The sequence below is a fragment of the Paramisgurnus dabryanus genome, chromosome 7 (assembly GCF_030506205.2).
Source record: "Paramisgurnus dabryanus chromosome 7, PD_genome_1.1, whole genome shotgun sequence".
Lineage (NCBI taxonomy): Eukaryota > Metazoa > Chordata > Actinopteri > Cypriniformes > Cobitidae > Paramisgurnus > Paramisgurnus dabryanus.
In genome coordinates this window covers 7,817,416-7,839,691 of record NC_133343.1, presented here as the reverse complement: position 1 = coordinate 7,839,691, position 22,276 = coordinate 7,817,416, and the positions used below count along the sequence as shown (strand labels likewise).

Sequence of the window (22,276 nt, the reverse complement as noted above, 5' to 3'; positions counted from 1 at the left end):
TCTGGAAACATTGCATCATAGGCGAATGTCCCGGATAAAGGGAACGAGGCTGTTTTGTTGGAGGAAGAAAAACTTGGGTAAAGAAACGAATTAGACATTTCGTCTTATTGAAAACTAATATCGACCTCTACTTCCCACATCTGAAGAGATGTGATACTAATCTCAGTTAAAAAAAAGAATCCAGTAAATGTGATGTGGCTGCGAGGGGATCGCGCGCTTGGGCGGAAACAGTGGGGAGAAGTTATGTGTGTGTGTGTGTGTGTGTGTGTGTGTGTGTGTGTGTGTGTGTGTGTGTGTGTGTGTGTGAGTGTTTTATGCACGAAGGAGTGGCCCTAAACTTGTGTTCCTCTGTGTTTGTGTAGATGCTTCATGATGATGATCTGCCGCTGCGTTTAGGTCATAAGCAGCTCTGCAGAACGCAGAGAAAAAGACGCACGCCGCCGGTAAGTACGCGATATCATTACGCTTACCAAACGTCCAGACTTAAATTTGTGTGTGATGTGACCGTGCGTTATTTACTTACAATCTTTAAACCACTTGCTCTGTCTGTTCGGATGAAGTCATGTTGCTTTAAAACACTTTTCATCCACAAAAGCGTGAACGTTGCCAACTTTTAGGGGAAGCATGTCTCCCCACTTCCTGGGCTGCCAGTTTGTGCGTGTGCATGTGGCGGGGTAAATGAGTTTCAACTGTTCTCTCTGTATTATAATGGATGCCGACAAATCCGAACTGTTTTGTCTGACAAGCAAAATTATTGTTAAGGCCAGTTGTGACGTCACACGGACTGATACGTTTGCGGAGGCTCTTGAGATGTATGATTTTTTCCTATTTATTTTATATTTGTTCAAATTGTTTTGTCTAATTTTTTCATAAGTGAATTATTGTCTTGTTTATTGATAAAAAAAGAGGTTCCAGACGTGTTCTATTAAATGCAGCGCTGCGCAGATTGATTGGGGTATTACATACCGCGTATCGCGAGAGTGATTTATAAGCTATGCTTTCGAATCGCTCTCGCGGTACTTTAGTGTCATAAGCTGATCGGTCTGTTCAGTGTCGCGTGAAGGCACGCTTTCCGTTTCTTAAAAGAGCTTTTTGTTTCTGAAACAGCATGTGTTTCTAATTGAAAGGCCAAGGGGTCTTCGCAATGGGAATAAATTCAAATCATGTGCCTTCTTTGATTTTTTTTTTACTTTCTTTAATGTTGTGAATTAAATACCACAGTATTTTGTGCAGTCTGTCAATGTTGCTACTTTATCGTTTTGCTCATTAATTCTCCCTAAAGTGGATCCCTTGAAGTTTGTGTGTCTACTGGTTTAGTGTTGTGCGGGTCTATGCATTTACTTATGTGGAATGTCTTGTTAAATAAACAAACTGGACACGTGTCTGTCTGACAATTTAGTACTGTGAAAATGACAAGGCTGTATATTTTTAGCCAACAACTTGCTTTATAAATCTACAAAGGAATTTTAGAGAACAAGACCGCTACTGTCAACCCCAACTGGTCCTGAGATTTATCTTTTTTTAATTGTGTGGGTTTTCTGCAGCAGTGAACTGCGACACTATTAGGCAACTAATGGTTTAAAACCACAGTTGTCGCTTGTGCCGTGTCGATAGGCCCTGCTGTTTTTAGTTATGATAACTTGAATAGAAACAAGTCATTTGAGCTACATAAGATACAAAAATGACATAAAAAAGACAGGGATAACTTCCTCTTTGATATAAGTGGTCATAACTTCTACTTCTCTGTTGGCTGGTTAAATGTTCTTTTTTACCAACAATGCAAAGAGATTCAGAAATCATGTGATGGGGAGTTGAGGTCACTTATTAGCTTGCCTATGGCCAGTGGTGTCAACATCATGCTGAGTTTCAAAAAGGAAGTGGATAATAAAACCTACAAATGGACGGAAAGATAGATTTAGGAAAAAGTGAGCACATTTCTTTTAATAATATAACCGTGCTAGCTGAGCACTTTGAGGCTACTGATGTGGTATTGTAAGCAGACATGGTAAGCATCGCAAAGAGCAAATAATAGGAATTCTGCTTAAATGAACTTTGTGAAACTTTCAAAAAACATAACAGATGGTGCTTTGTGGCTTTCTACTTCCTGTGTGAATCTGCATGTATGTTGTAGCAGGTTGCAGGTTCTTCGGTTGAAGGACTCCACCCATCTCTTCAGTTAATCTACTTAAATTAACATTATTAAGTGATAGATAACTTTGGTTTAGTGATAAAAGACAATTGTCCCAAAGGGTCTTTAGTGTTGACAATTGTTGTTTTCCTGTGATCCTGAAGCTTATTGGTAAAGCATTGCGTTAGCAGCGCATAAAGTTGTGGGTTTAATCACAGGGGATACACATGCCGAAACATGTAAACGTTAAAAAAAAAAGTGTCTGCCAAAATGTAAATTTCCAATGACACAGTGTTTCTCCCTTGTTTTTAAATAATTGATAACATTTAGTTTACACCCCACCTGCAATAATTAGTTAAAAGTAGGTCTAGTTTATATTAGTGGGAGGTATTTTTTATAGACTTCACATTTTATTAGTCTTAAATATAGATACTCCTTTGAGTGCAAGATGAGTCATCAGATTGTCATCTGTTTTCCCAAGAAAAGACTATATTAAATTGTATGTTTGTATATTTCCTTTTCGTAAACTTACACCAAAATAGAAATTACTTTAAGGTCCCCTTTTGGTGAAAATCCAGTTTTTACTGTTGTAATGCGTAAGCACGTCGAAGGGTCACGCATGACATATGCAAAAATACCGGCCCAGCGTTTACAAGTGTGAAGAAAGAGGACGGTTCCGATGTTATTGTATGTGGAAAAATACAAATTAATGTTTTGGCTTCCGTGTATTGTTTAAAATGGTCCGCAAATGTGCATTTCACATTTGTGATGGGTGACCTTTCGACATGCTTAAGGAATACTGTACGTGAGGTTACATTTGCACGTCAGCTAGTGCAAGAAGAGAAGTTGTGGTTTAAAAGTTCTTATTTTTATTGAAGAAAATGACAATTGTTTTGCTTGATGAGACCCTTATGCCTCGGTTGGGATTGTTTAGAGCAGTGGTTCCCAAACTTTTTCAGCGTGCGGCCCCCCTTGTGTACAGTGCATTTTTTCGCGGCCCCCCGAAAGAAAATGTATGACTAAAACTAATGTTGTAATATTTTAATTCTTTCACCGCCAGCGTTTTTAAAAAAAGTTGCCAGCCAGCGCCAGCGTTTTTCATGATTTTCACCAAAGTTTAATGCCTTCCAGAAAATGTTCTTCTTTAAATATATAAACATACAATATACCAAATGAAAGAACAGACCCTCTGCTTTCAAACAAAAAAAAACGTTTCATCCTACCTTTAGTGGTTCTTTTGCAATCAGCTTTTGAATATGGGTAGGTTTTTGCAAAAACACCATATTTTGAGCAAAAAGCAGACATAATTCCATTTTTATGACGGACTTTTCATAGAGATCCCATTCTGAGCGATCTTTAAAACAGACACGGACATGCAGCAGCTTGCCATAGGGCAATACTTCCGGTTTTAAAAAGTTGCGGAAGGGCGCCACCTGGTGGATAATAGCGGTATTGCGGAAAGACGGAAAATCTCGTCAATGGCGGGAAAGAGTTAATTAAACAAAACATATAAAATTATACCTAGTAGTGCTGTTGGTTAGTTGGCTTATTATTATTTAGGTTTAATTACACAGAATTCATGATAAATTAATGTTTTTTATAAAATGTCATAAAACTGGGGCCCCCCTGGCACCATCTCACGGCCCCCAGTTTGAAAACCACTGGTTTAGAGCCCTTTGAAGCTGCGTTGAAATTGCAATTTTAAACTGCATTCCTGGTCCAATAAAGTCTATTAAACTGAGAAAAATCCTGGAATGTTTTCTGCAAAAAACGTAATTTCTGATCAAAGAAAGACATCAACATTTTGGATGAGATGGGGGTGAGTAAATTATTGGGATTTTTTTTAAGAAAGTGGAGTAATCCTTTAAGCTGTTTTAAAGGAACATTCCACTTATTTTTGAAAACATTCTCATTTTCCAGCTCCCCTAGAGTTAAATATTTGTTTTTTTACTGTTTTGGAATCTATTCAGCTGATTTCCGGGTCTGGCGGTACAACCTTTAGCATAGCTTAGCACAGGGGTGTCATGCACCAAGTTTTTTTAAGGGGGCACAGTGTGCACAGCTCACAGAAATTTGTGCATACACAAACATCAAACGAAATATTATAGAGCTTTCAGTCTTTTCCATGGCACTTACATTTCTAACAATCTGAACACCCCTGTTTTCATGCAAAAACCTCCAAAATAAAAGTGTTGACTAACTTTCATATCAAATACTATTTAATTGGAATAATGACATATTGGTATCATATTTACATCTGAAACGGCATGTTTTATTTATTTAAGTTTTAATAAATGACTTGTTTAATTGTCAATAATGCATTTTGCACAACAACTGCATTATCCTATAAAATCAATGTAATTTTAAATCCATTAAGTATATAAACAACAAAAATGACATAAGCTATAGCCACGTGATTGATTTTAATGTTCAATAATGATTTACTTTTTTTTTTTTTATAAAATTATTAAAGTAACGCCTTTTTGCATCAAATTTGACCTCATATGTGAGCATGTGTGATTCCGCGCCCCAGTGAACTCTGCCAAACTTTGGCATTGTACCAAGATGAATCTAGAAATCTACTAATATAACGTCGAGACGGTGACCTTTTAAACCATACATTTTCTACACACAGGAGGTTAACTGCACATTACCGTACTGGGGTTTGGGAAAGTTGTGAGTCTTTCTTCAACTTTTTAATTCCTCAGATAGCAAAATGTAGCAGCAACAGCAAAGAGCCCGTGAACGCGCTCAGACACTAATGACGTCTGCGACTGCGCAGTCTCCAGCTCCTGCTGCCAGAATAAAGTAATGTAACAAAATCAAAACGGCGAAGATCTCAGAAATGTGACATGGATGCAGCACAGAATTGATAATATTGTGCATATTACACAGATTAAAAGACAAATAACAGATTAATGGACGCTTTGATTTTGAGGTTGCATGCAAAATCCATTTGGCTCAAAAAAATGGATGGGCATCACACCTCTGGCTAAGCATAATCCTTTGAATCTGATTAGACTATTAGCGTCGTGCTCAAAAATAACCAAAGAGTTTTGATATTTTTCCCATTTAAAACTTGACTCTTGTGTAGTTAACATCATGTACTAAGACCTACAGAAAATTAGGTTTTCTAGGCCGATATGGCTATGAACTATACTCTCATTCTGGGATAATAATCAAGGTCTTTGCTGCCGGAGAAGGCTCGGTGCAATGATATTACGCAGCAGCTAAAAAAAGTCCCCTTGGTTACTTTAAATAGCAGAGGGCTAATTTCAGTCGCTGCGTAATATCATTGCGCCTGCTGCAGCCATGTTACGGCAGCAAAGTCCTTGATTATTACTAGGGATGCACCGATAGGATTTTTTTGGGCCGATACCAATTTAAACAGACAACTTCTGGCCGATACCGATGCCGATACCGATATTAAACACTTGTATACAATACTATACAGTTGGTCTATTAGCTAGTTTATTTCTGCATCAAATTATTTTTACTGAACATGGATTAACATTCAACTGACCAACATAATAAGAGAGGCACAAATTAAGCTAAAACAAATATAATAAGACCGCATGACAACCTTCAAAGGTTGTTTTTGCTATTCAGCATTTATTTTATTAACAACATTAACTCATTTTTTACATATAATGGATTTCTTTATGCAGTTAATTAATAAACAATCGGTATCGGCCTTTCTCGTGCTATTGCCGATATGCCGATGGTTTAAAATTAATCAAAAATCGGCTGATAAATATCGGCCGCTGATACATCGGTGCATCACTAATTATTACGGCAGAATGAGAGTATAGTTCCTTGAGCGTGATGCTAAATTGTCTAATCAGATTCAATGGATTATGCTAAGCCATGCTAAAAGTGGCAGTGCCAGACCTGGTGATGGGCTGAATGGATTCCAAAATGGTAAAAATCAAATGTTTAACTCTAGGGAAACTGGAAAACTAGCATATTTAAAAAAAAGTGGAGTGTCCCTTTAAAGCATGAAGGAAAACGTTTACATATACTATTTTTTATGCTCAAAGTTAACATTTAGTGATAAAAATATCGACTACAGGGGAACTCTAAAGAGAACAGTCTTGGAAAAAAAGGCCACAATTTAAAAGTCAATACAGGTTATAATCCAAATGCATCCCAATTTTATTTTGTCCATACACACAGTGATGCCAAGATGGAAAAAGTATATCATTCAGGTCTCTTTGGTTTACCATTTCACCATAGTTTGGGAGTACTACAGTCTGGCATACTTTTTCTGGACAGATAGTATGCAAACTCGGACACAGGGTTTGTCTTGTCTGCTACCGATTTAAAATGTATTTTGAGCTTGTATATGAGACTGGCACACTAAAACACAGACATTGACTAGTTCTAAGAACATAATGTTCAGCCAAAGTGTCTGTTTAAGACGTGATTACTTCTCAGACTGTTGTATGCAGAGGAGCATTTAGACAGTGCAGTCGTATCAGTGTATGGACCGCAACATATTCTCTATAATCCATCTCTAGTGTTCACTTTCAGAACACTGGAATGTAAATATAGTCTCTGTCCAAGAACTTTCCGCCATGCATGACTCCTTCATTTCTTTTATGTGTGTTACAAAAAGCCCATTTTACTCTGAGAGTGAATGTTTCCAATAATAGTGCAGTTATCAAGATTAAGTTGGCTGGTCATGTGATCTCATCATGGTGGCACCCGTTGGTGTTTGTTTTAAATAAAACAACTTTATTGGGCAACCTGAATTGATTATTTTTATATAAGTGTTCATACGAAAAACCTTTCTGTTTCAAAGAAGGTTCTTTGTTGTGAAAAAGGTAAAAATGGATGAACCCAACCCGCTGGGTTGTAATTTAACCTATCCTGGATTGTTTTAAACCATTGTTGGTTCAAATATAAACTTTTTTGGGGATTTATTTAAGACAAAGGCTGGGTTTGTCCCATTTTGACCCAATGCTGGGTTTAATATATAACCCAGCATTTGTAGCGTGTATATTCAGTTATGTGCACATCTGTGTTCCAGTGTATAACAAGTTTTCCACACAGCATTTTTTTTTGCTCACTTCCCATTGCATTTGCATTAGTGAGCAGAACGTTTGCCAAGCTGACCAGATGCCTGCTTACCTCTGAATAAAAAATGAAGAGGAAAAACATACAAGAGGGGAGAGGAAGTGAAAAAAGAAAGAAAGAGAGAGAGAAATTAAATGGTAGTACATGACCGTAAGAACGGAAAATAAACTTGTTGAGAGATCTTCATGGATGAAAGAGCAGATGGTTTAATTGGCTTATAAACTCTGCATGTGTGTTGCCATGCATCTGTGCATTTTCAGTCTCTGGCTTTAAACCTTTAACTGTGTTTTTGTCACCTCTGCCTCAACAGTATTAACTCTTCTTCACGTGTGTGTGTGTGTGTGTGTGTGTGTGTGTGTGTGTGTGTGTGTGTGTGTGTGTGTGTGTGTGTGTGTGTGTGTGTGTGTGTGTGTGTGTGTGTTTATGAAAGGGAAGTGAGCGGTATATCTGCTCAAGCTCTTCCTGTTTATTGTCTCATCCTCCGGATGTTACCAGTGAGGGGTCTTCATAAAACCTGCTCATAAAAAGTGTTCCTGTGGCTTAAATGGTAGAGGATTGCAATACTAACACAAAGGTCATGGGTTCAGCCCAGGGAACGCACATACTGTGTATAGATTAAGGCCCTGTTTACACAAGAACGCTCGAGGGTGAAAACGTAAAACTATTTTTTCGGATGTGCCTTCGTTTACACGGCGCCGGCATTTTGCTTAAAAACGCAAAAAAGTGAAACCATCCTTCAGAGTGGAAATCTTAAAGGCGCTCTAAGCAAATTCACGCGTTTTAGACCATAAAACATTTTTTGTTACATACAGCAAACATCTCACTATCTGGTTGCTACCTGACCGCTGATCAAACTGTAAAAAAACGCGATCTCTGTAGACAGCCCAGGCTCCACAAACTTCAATGTACACATAGTGGCCAAACCTGCACCATGAAACAAAACAAAGTGTGACAGCCAATAAACGCCAAGAAGGAGTTGGGGGTGGGGGTTGGTCGCGTTCATGAAAGCACGGAAGGGAGGGGGAGGAGTTAGCTACGCTCCGTTTGTTTGAAAACAGTTCAAATATCAACCACAAGTGACGTTGCACAGATTCGCTTAGAGAGCCTATAAAAACGTTGCGTTCCCGTCTAAAGGGTAGAAACGCAAAAGTCTGCTCACGGTGGCTCTCGTCGCGTATGCGTTGAAGTCACAGGCATGCGCCAGTTCAGGAAAACAACAACAAAAATGTTTGATTATTTCCATACTGACCTTGAAGTTGCCATAGCAGCTCTGATAAATATACAAAAGTCTTTCCAGCAGTTGTACGAAATATTCACAGCTAGTATAAATGATCAGAGAAGGTGCATTAATTACCTCCTTCAAATTGTTGATGCGGCAATTAGTCGGAGGCAAACCAGACGGCTTTGGATGAGACCTGGGAGAACAAGGAAGAAGGTTGTACGCAGGCGTGTGGACTTGGTGTTGTTGTGTGTCAGTGCTTCACATTGCCACCTAGCCGCCTGGAGTGCATATACCACATCTATTATCACACACTTTGTGGTCACCATTTCCCCCCAAAACGCTTGTATGAACACGGAATAAAAAGTGATAATGCAACGCCACTTTTGCGTTTTCTCTTCAGATCATTTATGTGTAAACGTAGCCAAATTCATAAATGTAAACTGTAAACAAATTAAGAGAAGAGAAATCTCATTATGTATGCGAGTACGGTTGCACCGAAATTATTCGGCTGAATATGGCAAAGAAATAATTTGCGGTAATCGGCAGGACAAGTGAAAAGGGCAAATAAATTTTACCGAATAAAAATGTGCATTTTGCCCGAGCATAGAAGATCGCAGGGTTTCCCGCAGCACATTTCAGTTAAGGCGGCCCGCCTAAGCTTGGAAACCCTACCGCCTTAACTAGGTAGTCCAAAAAAAAAAAAATCGCTGCACATGCCGTCAAGTGCATCTCGGAGAATAGCGAGCGGGGACGCACGCCACACGGCCGAAATGAGAAAGACGTGGTCCGGACCGTCACTGTCTGGAGGATAACTAGCCAGTTGATAAAACATCTCGAAGAATAGCATGGATGCGCTTCACAACGCGAGCGTGCACGCGCACCACTCGGTTGAAATGAGATAAGACGTGGTCCGTCATGTCTGATAGCCAATTGATAAAACGCGTGTCCGTGAGAACTGTGTGGAGTTATGTTTAACTAACAAATTTTCTGCGGGAAACCATGAGATCGGATTAATATCCATTAAGCCAAGACTTATTTATGTGGTTGAATGTAAAGGAACAGTTATTTGACCAGAGAACTGACCAGGTGTAAGGCCCTGTAATGTTAAAAAAAATTGTTTTTTAAATAATGAAATGAAATGAATATAGTAAAAAGGACATTCTGAATAAAACTTGTGCAATGGTGAGAAAATTGGCAAAATAATTAGGAAAATATATATATATATTTGGTTGTTCGATATTTGGCAAAGTTTTTCATTTTATTCAGCTTCGGCCAAGAATTTTCCTTTCGGTACATCCCTATATGCGAGTGATTCTATTTCATAAAATATCTTTGGAAAACCGTGTTACAATCTACAGAATTCAAAAGGTATATTAAACTTACTAAACAATGCTATAATGAAGGTTTTGGGGATTAACATCAGTTCCGTATAAATGGAAAGTCCCCAAAATAAAAAGAATGCCGTGTATGTATGTGGTAGTATAGTAAGAGTGTGCATGAACTGGTCTAGTTTGTATTTGCCACATCTTAAAATTCACCTATTTGAGTTTTCTTGCCCTTTGGTACACTTTGCAATCACACAGATCGATGTGTAAGATCATGTAAGCGTGTAAGGTCATGTGCTGTGGTTAGTGTTGTCTACTGTGATTTGGTGTGATTCAGGCCTGTGTGTTTTTAGCCTTTAGAGAGAGGTGCTACATTTAGTTGCTAATCATGCTACAGTTTGGTTTTTGGTATATGCCAAGTTAAAAATCATTATTAGTCTTGGTTAGGGTTACAGGTATTTTCATAGTGAAACTTGTCCGATGGTGCTTGTCCGTGGTACAGGCATGAGGATATCTCTAAAGTGTTAGCTAGAGAAAGGGTAATGCTGATTCTTTTCTTACTATTGTCAAAATAATGCACCTGCAAGGGTGGGTATTTGACATAGGCTAGCATGCAATCTGTCAGAGTAGCGACAGTCTTTTACCAACGTTTTTACCAAATGTTTTAACTGTACTGAAATGTCTATATTTGGTGTCTTGCCAATAGATAGGGTGACCATACGTGCCATTCTTCCCGGACGCATCTCGTCCAGGATTTTGTGTTCGTCTTCTGGAAGTCGTATTTGTCGACCGCATACGTCATAGAGGATTATTATTATTATTATTAGAGAAAAGAAACCGTTACATTTTAAGGTAAGAATGAAACTACGATTGTATATCTTATGTTTTTAACTGAATGGCGTATGCGGTCAGCAAATACAACTTCCGGAAAACGCACCGAAATCCTGGACGGGATACCAATGTGAGATCTCAGTTTAAAGAAAATCACCACCGGTTTTCAATATTTTACTGCGTTCTTACCTCAACTTAGACAAATTAAAACATACCTCTCTCTTTTTCAGTGCGTGCACTTAATCTGTGTACAGTGCATTGTGAATGTGTTAGCATTTAGCCTAGCCCTATTCATTCCTTAGGATCCAAACAGGGATAATTTAGAAGCCACCACTTCTTCACACTTCCATGTTTTCCCTATTTAAAAACTGTTACATGAGTAGTTACACGAGTAAGTATGGTGGCACAAAATAAAACGTGGTGATTTTTTAAAGCAGATAAAAATGCTGCAAACTAAGTGCTGGATCCCAAGGAATGAATGGGGCTAGGCTAAATGCTAACACATTCACGATGCGCTGTACAATGATTTAGTGCGCGCATTGAAAAAAGATAGGTATGTATTAATTTGTCTAAGTTGGGGTAAAAACATAATAAAATATTGAAAAACGGTGGTGTTTTCCTTTAAGTTTTCAAACTTTTTTTAATAATTTTCCATAGTTAGGTAAGTGTTACATACCTAACAGTGAAATGTCACATTTCATAAATGCACACACGAAAGTGAAAATAAATATTATTCTTTGAAGAGAGCCATCACTTTCCCATTTGTTGGGTAATATTACATTTTAATTCACATAATTCCTACAAAGAAAAACTTGATCTTGTGCACACTGCAAACTTTCGGCATGCCCAACTGCATTTAAATGCGGGAGTGAAATCCTGTCTGTACGGAACAAAACATACTTCCGAAAATGCGAAAATTGAGACAGATGTAACCATAGCAACGTTCTGCCCTCTCACGTGGTTATCATTAACTAATACCTAAATAGTTTTACAGCGTTATGTTTTGCTATTAACCTTCGTCTTGGTGTTGTTTGTCATGCATTTGAGGCTGCTCCACAGGGTGCTGTTTTGCAGTGTTGCCACCTCTTACATACCGGTGTGGCGCTTAACCGTTTATGTATTTGACTCATGAAGTGATCAAGTTTTTGGTTTTATTAAAGTGGAAAGGTTCCAGGTTCCAATATCATTTAGATTGCTGAGATACAGCATTTGGATTTATTTTGGTTTATCATGGAATTTTTCTTGCAAGATCTGGCAACACAGTAAGCAAATGCACGTGCCTCTTTCATGTTCTGCACCGCGCATACGCAAGACATTTTCCCCTTCTAGGCATTTATTTTTTCAGAAGAGAAACCTGTACAAGATGCCCACATGTTTAAATACTTCATGAACAACTAGTTGTTTAGTTTGGTTCTGTACACATTGTGCAGAGTTTCTGTAAATGGTGTTTGTCACGACCTCCATTTTTGGGAGTTAATTCGGTAGTAGATTGCGGTTGTCACTACCATAAATGACTGAAGCGCGTGTGTGTACAAACAAGATTAAGCATTAAAAGGTGAAGTAACAATCAAATTTATATATTGTGTGTATGAGGCCCTTGTGTCCTTAGTTTATTTCTCTTCTCTAAAATAGAGAACATGAGTGTATATAGACTGATAATTTTCTCATGTCTGGAAAATTAAAACTATTGGTTCAATATACTGGTATTCACGAGTTCACATTAACATGAACTCGTCATGGGAAACAGAGGTGAGGGACGACTATTAATAGGATTGCTTCACGCTGATTGGTTGAATCACATGACCATGCTCCCCCTTAACTTAGTTAAATAAACTTCATTAAATACATTCTCTGAGAAATTATATTTAAATTTTTGACAAAAAAATTATCCTGGAGACTGGAATTGCTCCTAAGTAACCACCCAGTAAGACAATCGCATAGTAAACCTTTGCCAACCGCTACACCCATGTAGTGTGAAGGCAACCCACATTTTTGTTTTAATTTTATTTAAAAATTCTCTTTCTGTTCGTCAGGTCCCAGAGAGAGGAGGTGACGCCGAGGACAAAACATGCCGGTCCCTCCTCCTCCGCCTCCCCCACCCCCCACCTTCTCTCAGGTACGTGTTCAAATAACCTTGTACACAAGTATAGTTTCTCATGTATAGTATGGTGGGAAGATAGATAACATCAGTGTTTTATGACTTCTATGTTTGTATTTGTATCTGCTCGCAGGCGAACACAGAAAAGCCTGCGTTGAATAGGTCAGAGCAACAGGGCAGGAATGCTCTACTGTCAGACATCGGCAAAGGAGCAAGGCTAAAGAAGACTGTGACAAATGACCGTAGTGCTCCCGTACTTGACAGTAAGAATCTGACCATCATCATTTTCTACCCTCTCTCTGACCCTTAAACTTATGCATCCTATTATTGGCACTGTACCTTTAAGACATTTATGGAAATATATGGACCCCTGTTATGATTGGCTAACCCCTATATTATAAGAACACCTGCATACAGCCAACAACAGCATGTTTTTTGGTCTTCCCCAAATGAAACGCTTATTTTGTTAGTTATGTTCAGAACTGTGAAATAGTTTGCATCTTTACCACTTCCTCTTCATTACTTCACTCTGCGGCTCAAAGTGCTGAATGCTAAATAAAGTGGCATTCACACTGCCGCCAGCTATAAAGTGACTGAGAGTGAGTGACGGTGATGGTTAACAACATTTCTGTGTGTAGCACTGCAAACATTGCAAACTTTATTGCAGAATGCTTTTGAACATTTTCAGTTATCAGTGCATAGTGAAGATATCAAAACTGGGTGGGTTACTTCTATAAAGTGACACATTATTTTGTAATATATGACACCATAGCATCCGGTCAATCAGTATTGAGAAATTCACAAATTGGATAGTTTAAAAGGGATAGTTCACTTGAAAATGAAAATCTGTCATCATTTACTCATCCTTATGTAGAATTTCTTTTTTCTGATGAACACAAAAGAAGATATTTTGAGAAATGATGGTTAACACACAGCATATAGTGACCATCGAATTCCATAGAAGTATTGTGATAAATGATGAAGAAAATATTTTGATAAATGATGGTAAGCACACAGTTGACGGTACCAATTAAATTCCATCATATTTTTTATTCCTACTATGGAAGTCAATGGTCAATATCTGCTGTGTGTTTACCATAATTTCTCAAAATATTTTCTTTTGTGTTCATCAGACAAAAAGAAATTCATACAGGTTTACAACAACATGAGGATGAGTAAAATATGACAGAAATTTCATTTTAAAGTGAACTATCCCTTTAAGGGTCCATTTACACATAATTTCTACCAAAAAAGGTACAGTTTTTTGCAGTTTTGCTGCCTGTAAACATGACAGCGGTGTTTTGGGGTCCTGAAAATGCAAACTTGATGCCTTAACATCTCAGTGTAAACTACATAACCATATCTTGCGCATGTGTTAATTCAATCTATAGACTATTTTAGCAGTGACAACATAAACAAACGGCTTTCGTGAAACTTCCGGTAAACATCCATAAAGGAGCAAAAACAATAGAGTCCTTTTAAAGTAGTTTATTTCAACATGGCAGATGTAGTACGTCCGAATTCATTCATACTATCCTATGTAGTACTTACTTTTTTAACCGTCGATGAGTAGGTACTTCATCTAATTCAGTACCTACTGTTACAGTATGCGATTTCGGACACAGCCAAAGTAACATTTGGCATGTGACTGTAACATATGGCATTAAAGCGTAACTAAACCCCGGGTCAGAGCCTGACTCCACCCACTGGCAATATTTGAAAAATGCAAGAAAAGTGGGCAGATACCAAGGAGATATAGGGGACGAACTAATTGTGTTGTGAGATCGTAACAAGGGCGTGGTGATTTTGAACCTGCTTACATCACGAGTCATTTTTTGGACCCACCATCCAATAGGAAAATTCAACTGCAGTAGCCACCGTTCAACCTGAAGAGGGCAGCACTCAGACGTTTTTACACCATATATTGTAGTATTGAAACACTTTACATCCAAATGTCAAAAAACTTACTAACATCAATGAACAGCACTAATAAAACCCCATTCTTACAGATTATTAACTAAAAAAGTTGGTTTTGGGTTTAGTTACTCTTTAAAGAGCACCTATTGTCCAATTTACGTTTTTACATTTCCATAGGTGTATAAGTGTATATTAGCACATTATAGCTCAACTCCTGTTAACATTGCATTGTGAGCGAATCTTTCAAACATGGTAAGGAGCGTCACATTTCTGGCCAATAATCAGACCAATCACAATGTACAGATTAGCTGGCCAATCAGGGACACAGAGCTTTTCAAAACCGTGCGTTTCAGGAAGAGAGTGAAATCTGGAGTTAAAAAAATGTACATTATGTGGAAAATAATGTGTTTTTAACCATAAACCACGCAAACACATTGTATAATACCAAATACACAAAATAACGTTTTTTTCAATCAAATAGGTGCTCTTTAAAGAACAGCGAGAGCAATTCTGGCTCAGCCGGAACATTTTCTCTTGAGCGGCTGCACGGACAATGATCACGTGCGTTTAATGTTTAATCCAAGCTTTAGTTCAACTAATAAACATTATAAATTCATATTAGTGTGTAATGTTGCTATAATATCATAAATAATACCTGTAAAACGATAAAGCTCAAAGTTCACTGCCAGGCGATTATATTTTCTTTAACAGAATTGCCTTTTAAAGCCTACAGCGAACGGCGGTTTGGACTACAGCCCTCTACTTCCTGCTTTAATGACGTCACTAGAACAGTTTTTTGACTAAACTCCGCCCACAGGAATACGTCAGTCGCCAACTAAGCTAACGGCAAGCTAAGCTGCTATTAAATCACAACACACTAAACAAACTACACAATCAGAACTCGATACGTATTTCTGAAGGAGGGACTTCATAGAACAAGGAAGAAAAAGACTGCATTTTTTACACGTAAAACATGAACACATGTTATATTGCGCACTTCAAACACAATCAAAGCCTCAAAAACACAGAAAGAATGGGTAATAAAAACAAAAAATGAAAAGAAGCGAAAGGCGAAAACGTATTGGTATTTTATGTTTTCCATTATTTTCAGGCAAACAGTATAAACAGCAACTAAAATATTCATTATAAAGGGTTTCTGGTTGCAGCTTCTATTAAAAGATGTGTTTTTGGACAAATTCATCATCTAATTCAATTAATTTGCAAAAAAAAGGAAACACGGCGCACACATCACTACGACAAGTAGCATAGGATCTGAAACCACTGTGAGGTAATTCATGTCTGCATTGATCTTTATATCAGATCCGCAAATTAAACATCATCTTCTCCACTTTGGTTTTGGTGTCTAATATTACACAATCTTCTTGCATCAATTATTAAATAACAGCCTAAAATATTTTCTTTTTCAATATATTTTTTAAAAATGTTTGTTGCACAGTACATAGAGTATACCAGATATATATTTCACTACAGGTTGTATATGCATAAAACTGTGTATGCAACAAATACAAATCTTGAATATTCTAATTTAGAATGTATAAGTTTGTCAGCATTTGTTTGTTGGATCAGTGTGAATCATTCTTTTATATGATAATGCTTGTCTTAAGTTTTTTTGGGAAGTTTTTAGATGTAAGAGTACTGAGAGATTGTTTTGTATTGACAGAACCCAAAGTTGGTGGAGGTGGAGGAGGAGGCGGACCTGGAGGTGGTGGTAGTGGAGGCGGAGGAGGGTTTGGAGGTGGAGCCCCAGCTGGTCTGGGAGGGCTCTTCCAGGGAGGAATGCCAAGGCTGCGCTCCACTCGAGATGGTAATATTTCTAGTCCATTCAAAACATTAGTACACCATTAGTACACACACATCATAAAGAGTACACCGTTTAAATGCAGTGCTTGTTAGGATAAAAACTCAGATTAACATGAAAAAGATACCTTTTATCGCTTGTCGTGTGGCATCACGGGTAGTTAGGATAACATGAATCACGTAATTAAAAACATAATTCAAAATGGTGTTTTGTAGTTTGCATCACTGAACACTAAAGTTAAAGTTATTTAACATTTCTGCTTTTTTACACTAGAGAAACACTCTGTGGTGTGCATGGACCTGCTCAAAACCCATCTAGATTACCTATATGACTATTTGTTTTTGTTTTTTCAGATTCTGGCAGCGTCAGGCCACCGGTTCTGCCACCTGGTGGTCGTAGCTCTGGTCCACGGCCATTTGGAGGATCCGTCTCTGCCCCTCGTTTCCCCACGCAACGCAGTGAATCTTTAGACCCCCCACGCCCACGTATGACGCCACCACGGCCAGAAACACCTGGAGGGCCTCCTCCCCCTCTTCCTAGTGCCCCACGGCCATTTCAGAGTGGCCCACAGAGCAGGGGACCGCCCTCGCTTCCAACAGCCCTCCGCCCTGGTTCCACACCAACCCCCCCACCTCCAAACCCTCCTGGACGACAGCCCGCCCCTCCACCCGTACCAGGTGGCTTTTGTCGCTCTCCCACCGTTCCTTCACTCCCCGTGGGCCATGCGGGACGACCACCTCCACCGCCTGCCCCTGGTCGCGGCGATGACCGTCCTCCACCTCTTCCTCCTGGAAATCGTTCTTTGCCTCTCACACGGGACAGCCCACCTCCTCCGCCTCCTCCATCAGTGAGTAGTAAACCAACTCCTCCTCCAGCTCCTTCTCCTGCCTCATTCAGGGCACCAGTAAGCGCGGCACCTCCATTGCCACCTGGACGCCCAAGCCCATCTATTCTCGATGAGCATACGCCACGCCTTCCCGAGCGAAACCTGTCACTTGCCTCACATCCCCCCGCCCCACCACCCGGGCGATCCGGGCCCCTTCCTCCACCTCCTTCTGAGAGGCCACCTGCGTTGGGCAGGAGTTCAGGAGGACGAACAGGTAAAGTTTCAGGTTTAGAATGTTTGACTCAAGTGCATGATCAGCTTTAACCCAATGCGTCATTTTCATGAGAGATGAAACTGTTTATTCTTTTGTTTAGTGTATGAACTGGGTTTCCAGGTCAAAGTGACTCAAAATAATTTAATCAAAATCACTTAATTTAACATCTGCATTAATGACTGTGTGTATCCACAGGTCCACTTCCACCCCCACCTCCTTCTGGACGTCCAGGAGGAGGAAGTATGAGGTCATCACCAGCCCCACCCCCACCAAACAGACCAGGTATGGAGCCCCGTGGTGTCAGCAGACCACCCCTACCACCAGACAGACCAAGCTCTGGACCACTACCCCCACCTCCGCCACCCATGGGCAATGGTTACCACAATCAGGGTCATCAAATAGGTATTACGTGTGAGAGTGATTTTGTTGCACAGAAAAGACCACAGAGGTCAACCGTTGGTTGTTAGATGAATGAAGTATACGTTGTTATTTCATGTTTCATTGTTTCTCTTCAAAAGGTTTTGTCAATAAAAATATGCTTACAGTATGTTAAAGAATTATTCCACTTGGGTGATTCTCACGAAATCCAGATTTAGAAGGTGTCCAGCATCAGAATTTTTAAAAAAGCCCTTAAAGCCAATTTTTTTGTTTTTGCACATATTAGATTAAGGTCTGAACTTTCTTTCTATAACCATTTCCTATAGAATTATTTACATATTTTAGATTATCATTATCAAAAATTGTCATTACCGCAACATAATATTACATAAAATATATGGATTTACAAACTCATGTTTCGGAAATGAGAACTAAAAAGTTGTCTAGGTACTACGACAAACAAAATTTGGAAGAGAAAAAATAAGAACTGCTTACCTGGTGGCCATCTTGAGTATCAGAGTCAATTATGTCCCTTCCAACAATTTTTTTTGAAAATGTTAGTTCCTTGAGGGCTTAAACAATGATTGAAAATTGTTGCGGAGGATGAGAAAATTGGTCTTGGACACATTTATATTCCTTATTATTGTCTCTACATTTACCAATGATCACCAAATACCACGTTTCTTCACTGTAAATGTTTATAGTATAACATGCACTGAAGCTTTTTATTTTTTTAATTATAAATATTCCCTTGTCAAAGAACCCAAATCCAGTCATGGACATGTTGCGGTAATGAAAATTTACCCTTTAATGTGAAAAAAAGACCAAATTGGTTTGTTTGATGTCATTTGAAATCATATGCAAAATAGTACATGAAGAGATGTTTGTAACGGTATGCTTCTTATTTTGATAGCATTTACTTTTTTATCAAAATGTTTCATGACACCTCATAAGTCTAATTTCGCGAGAATCACCCGCTTTCGTTACAAAATTCTGATAGTTTACTCACCCCCATGTCATCCAAGATGTTTATGTCTTTCTTTGTTTAGTAGAGAATAATTGTATTAATTTTTTTGTAGCAAAACAGCGTATTACGTAATCTCTGTGAAAGGTCACGCGTTACATACACACTTGCGGACCGTTTTAAACAATAAACTGACACAAAGACATTAATTAGTATCATTCCACATAAATCAATGTTGAAACGGTCCTCTTTCTCCACACTTGTAAACGCTAAAGCGGTAGTTTCGCATACGTCATGCGTGACCTTTTGACATGATTGCGTAATAAAAAAGGTCCTGCTGGTGCGTCACAAGGCTAGTGCAAGACGAGAAGTTGTGGTTGAAAAGTCCTTTTTTATATAATAATTTTTTTGCGAAAATTATCGTTTTGCAAAATAAGACCCTTATGCCTTTGTTGGGATTGTTTAGAGCCTTTGAAGCTCCATTAAAACAGCAATTTTAAACTGCATTAAAACTGTAAACTGTTGAGATCCACTTAAGTCCACTATATGAAGAAAAATCCTTGAATGTTTTCCTTAAAAGTAAGACATAACCGTCTTGGATGACATGGGGGTGAGTAAATTATCAGAATTTTTATAAAAATTGAATATTTTTTAAACATAGACCTTGTAAAGTCACTTTAAAGTCCATATACTGTATAGTCACCATCAACTTTACTTCTGTATTGTGATATATTTTAGAGTGAAACATCAAATGAGTAAAATAGTGGGTGTGGCTTGGGTTTTCCACTGTGAATTGATTTGATATTAGAAAGTAGGCGTTTCATTTAGAAGTGAAATTCGCAAATAATTGGAAATATTGGGCTGGGTTCATGGATTCTCCCACCGTCAAGCTGATCAGATCCATCAGAGAACTTTGAGCAGTAAATAACAATGTAACTTATAAGCAGATTAATGTTTACAAAATCCATTTGTTTGACTTGTTCCTCCTAGATGAATGGGAATCTCGCTTCACGTTCCGACCCGTCTCGGACCTTCCTCCCCCCGAACCCTACATCCCCTGTCAGAAGACGTATCCTAGCAAAATCGCCAAAAACGAAAACCGAGGTAACCAATCACAGCCGTTTTTACCAGTCTTCTCTGTTACTGTTGCCATGCACAAAGACTAAACTGACCCACAGCTGTCATGAAACATTCAGCCCTCTATGCACAATCATCATGGTCTTACCCTGTGTTTGTACATGTGTCTGTCACAGGTTCAGGAAAGAAAGAAAGAGGAGCACCCCCCCTGCCCCCTATTCCTAGGTGAAAGCGGAAAGCAGTTTACTCAGGGATTGACGATTCTTCCCTTCTCCGATTATATAGTTTTCTCTGGTACCGTCTGTATTCATATTTTTCTGCCAGAGGAGCTGAAGTATAAATGAAGTATGAAAAAAATAACAGCAAATGGCATTTTATAGTGAATGACTTTGCTATTGTAATACTCCCCTGATGTTTTCGACAACGTTTTGTGTTTGTGTGCTGGAGAGATGAAGAAAAACATTGTTTTCTATGTTGACTGTGTCAAATGGTTTGATTTAAAGAGAAGCTACAGCTAAATTTAGCCTTATTTGTAAGTTTTCATGTCCGTGAGGAAACATAATGGATTCAGCTGTTTGTATGTCTTTTTGCAACTTTGGGATTTTCTGACTGAAGATGCAAATACTTACAGAGTGTAAATGTTTGTGAAAGTCTTTGTTATAGTTATAATTTGATTTTAAAGTGCCGTCATTAAACAAATTATCTGTTAATGGGTGCCTGCCAGCCATTGAATGCCTGAGATTTTTGGCGCCTCCTACAGTCCAGTAGTCATATAACACAAACATTAATAAGGCATTGCTCTAGCCTAGCACACTTGAGATAAAGTGTCACTTGAATTTTGACTATGTTAGACAAAAACAGTTATGAAAGGACCCTAACAAATTTAAGGAGATAGTGTGTTTGCTTCAGTCAAGTCTGGTTTGTTTGTGTATGTGGCGATGAAGGCCAAAAGCTGTGTTTTTAGCACTCTATGTTGATTCTGTAACCGTCTGGATGATGACATCACCAGATTTGTTGACCTATGCAATCACCAATGTGAAGCCAATGAGAACACAGTTAAGGGAAAATGAAGATGTCCTGCATTTAAAGGGATCGTTCACCCAAAAAACTCACCTTTGTCATTCACTGACCCCTATTGTATGGACACAAAAATCTCCATAAGATTTTTCTCAAAATATATGTTTAATATATAGATTTTGAATGACATGAGAGTGTATAAATATTGACAATTTTTATTTTCGGGTGAACTGTCCCTTTAAGGCTTTTAAAGTCAACTCATTCCAACAGGTTTGTAGGTGGATGCATACTCAACGGTGTCTGTATTATATTATGAGATTGTATCTGTGTTGATAATTTCGGAAACAAGCCAAAATATGTTTAAAACCTATTTTATGATGTATGTATGCACTTGTTTTTGTTTACGTCAGTATTGCTCAGTATATAGTGTATATCAGAAAGTGTACTGTTATATTTGCTTAAAGCACCTGACTGAATGTGTAAACATGTAAGTGGGAGATTGTGTTAAATTCAGCACAGCTTTTCTACATTAAATTTGTTTTATGCATTTATATACTTTTTGAAAAAAGCAAGTAGACTTTTGTGTTGCCTTTTGTTTGTTTACATTTAAAGAATGCATTGGCAAGGGTAATCAAAAGTAAAAATAAAAGTGGGTGAAGATGGAAATTTTCATTTAAAAGAATGATATAAAAATTGCATTATTTTTTGCTTAACCAAAACGATACATGATTTGACACCAATATAATTTAGACTTTTGATTTATTATGTTGTTTGCACACCTGTCACCGTGTGACCACATGCTTAATGCGGTACTATTTGCATATTGTGTTGTTCAAATTATGTATTTTTGTTCATTACAGCATTCTGCTACTCTGTTGTGTGCCAAATATGTTATTTGATTGTTTTTTTTTTTTTTTTTTTAATAAATATCTAAATAAATAAATTTGCGTAGCTAGTCTTTTAATTTTACACATGCTCCTTATAAAGTTTCTATTTCCGGCACTTGCAAATACAGTGTAGTATACTTTTTGTAATGTCAATGCACAAACAAAAAAATAAACAAACAAATATATTTGAACAAATATTGGCCAATTTCTCTCCCTACCTTTCTCCTGCTGTTTTCTTACGAAATACATGATTGATACATTTTCAAGATTCATGTTTTGCTAATATTAGAAAAAGTATTACAGTCAACTACTAGAGCGCATGACCGTAACCAATCAAATGATAACGTTCCATACATTTCCACCAATCAGCGACATGAAGAGACCAGCTAGGGCGGGCTTTTTAAGTCATAGGCGGACTGATGCGTCAATCATTC

The 22,276-nt window shown here is 38.2% G+C and overlaps 1 protein-coding gene across 1 annotated transcript; it reads left to right on the top strand.

Moving 5' to 3' along the window:
* Positions 1–4: 4 nt before the first annotated feature.
* On the top strand, positions 5–21,898 carry wipf1b (WAS/WASL interacting protein family, member 1b). The gene is made up of 9 exons (XM_065240253.1): positions 5–77; positions 363–443; positions 12,619–12,701; positions 12,817–12,946; positions 16,282–16,425; positions 16,773–17,519; positions 17,715–17,921; positions 19,852–19,965; positions 20,115–21,898. Exons 3-9 carry the CDS (start codon positions 12,654–12,656, stop codon positions 20,165–20,167), a joined length of 1,443 nt encoding a protein of 480 aa, XP_065096325.1. The 5' UTR covers positions 5–77; positions 363–443; positions 12,619–12,653; the 3' UTR covers positions 20,168–21,898.
* Positions 21,899–22,276: the final 378 nt, after the last annotated feature.

Coding starts and splice junctions, on each gene's coding strand:
- wipf1b (XM_065240253.1), top strand. CDS start 12,654: ATGCCGGTCCCTCCTCCTCCGCCTCCCCCACCCCCCACCTTCTCTCAG. Junction 12,702..12,816: donor CACCCCCCACCTTCTCTCAG/GTACGTGTTCAA, acceptor ATCTGCTCGCAG/GCGAACACAGAAAAGCCTGC. Junction 17,922..19,851: donor CAATCAGGGTCATCAAATAG/GTATTACGTGTG, acceptor TGTTCCTCCTAG/ATGAATGGGAATCTCGCTTC.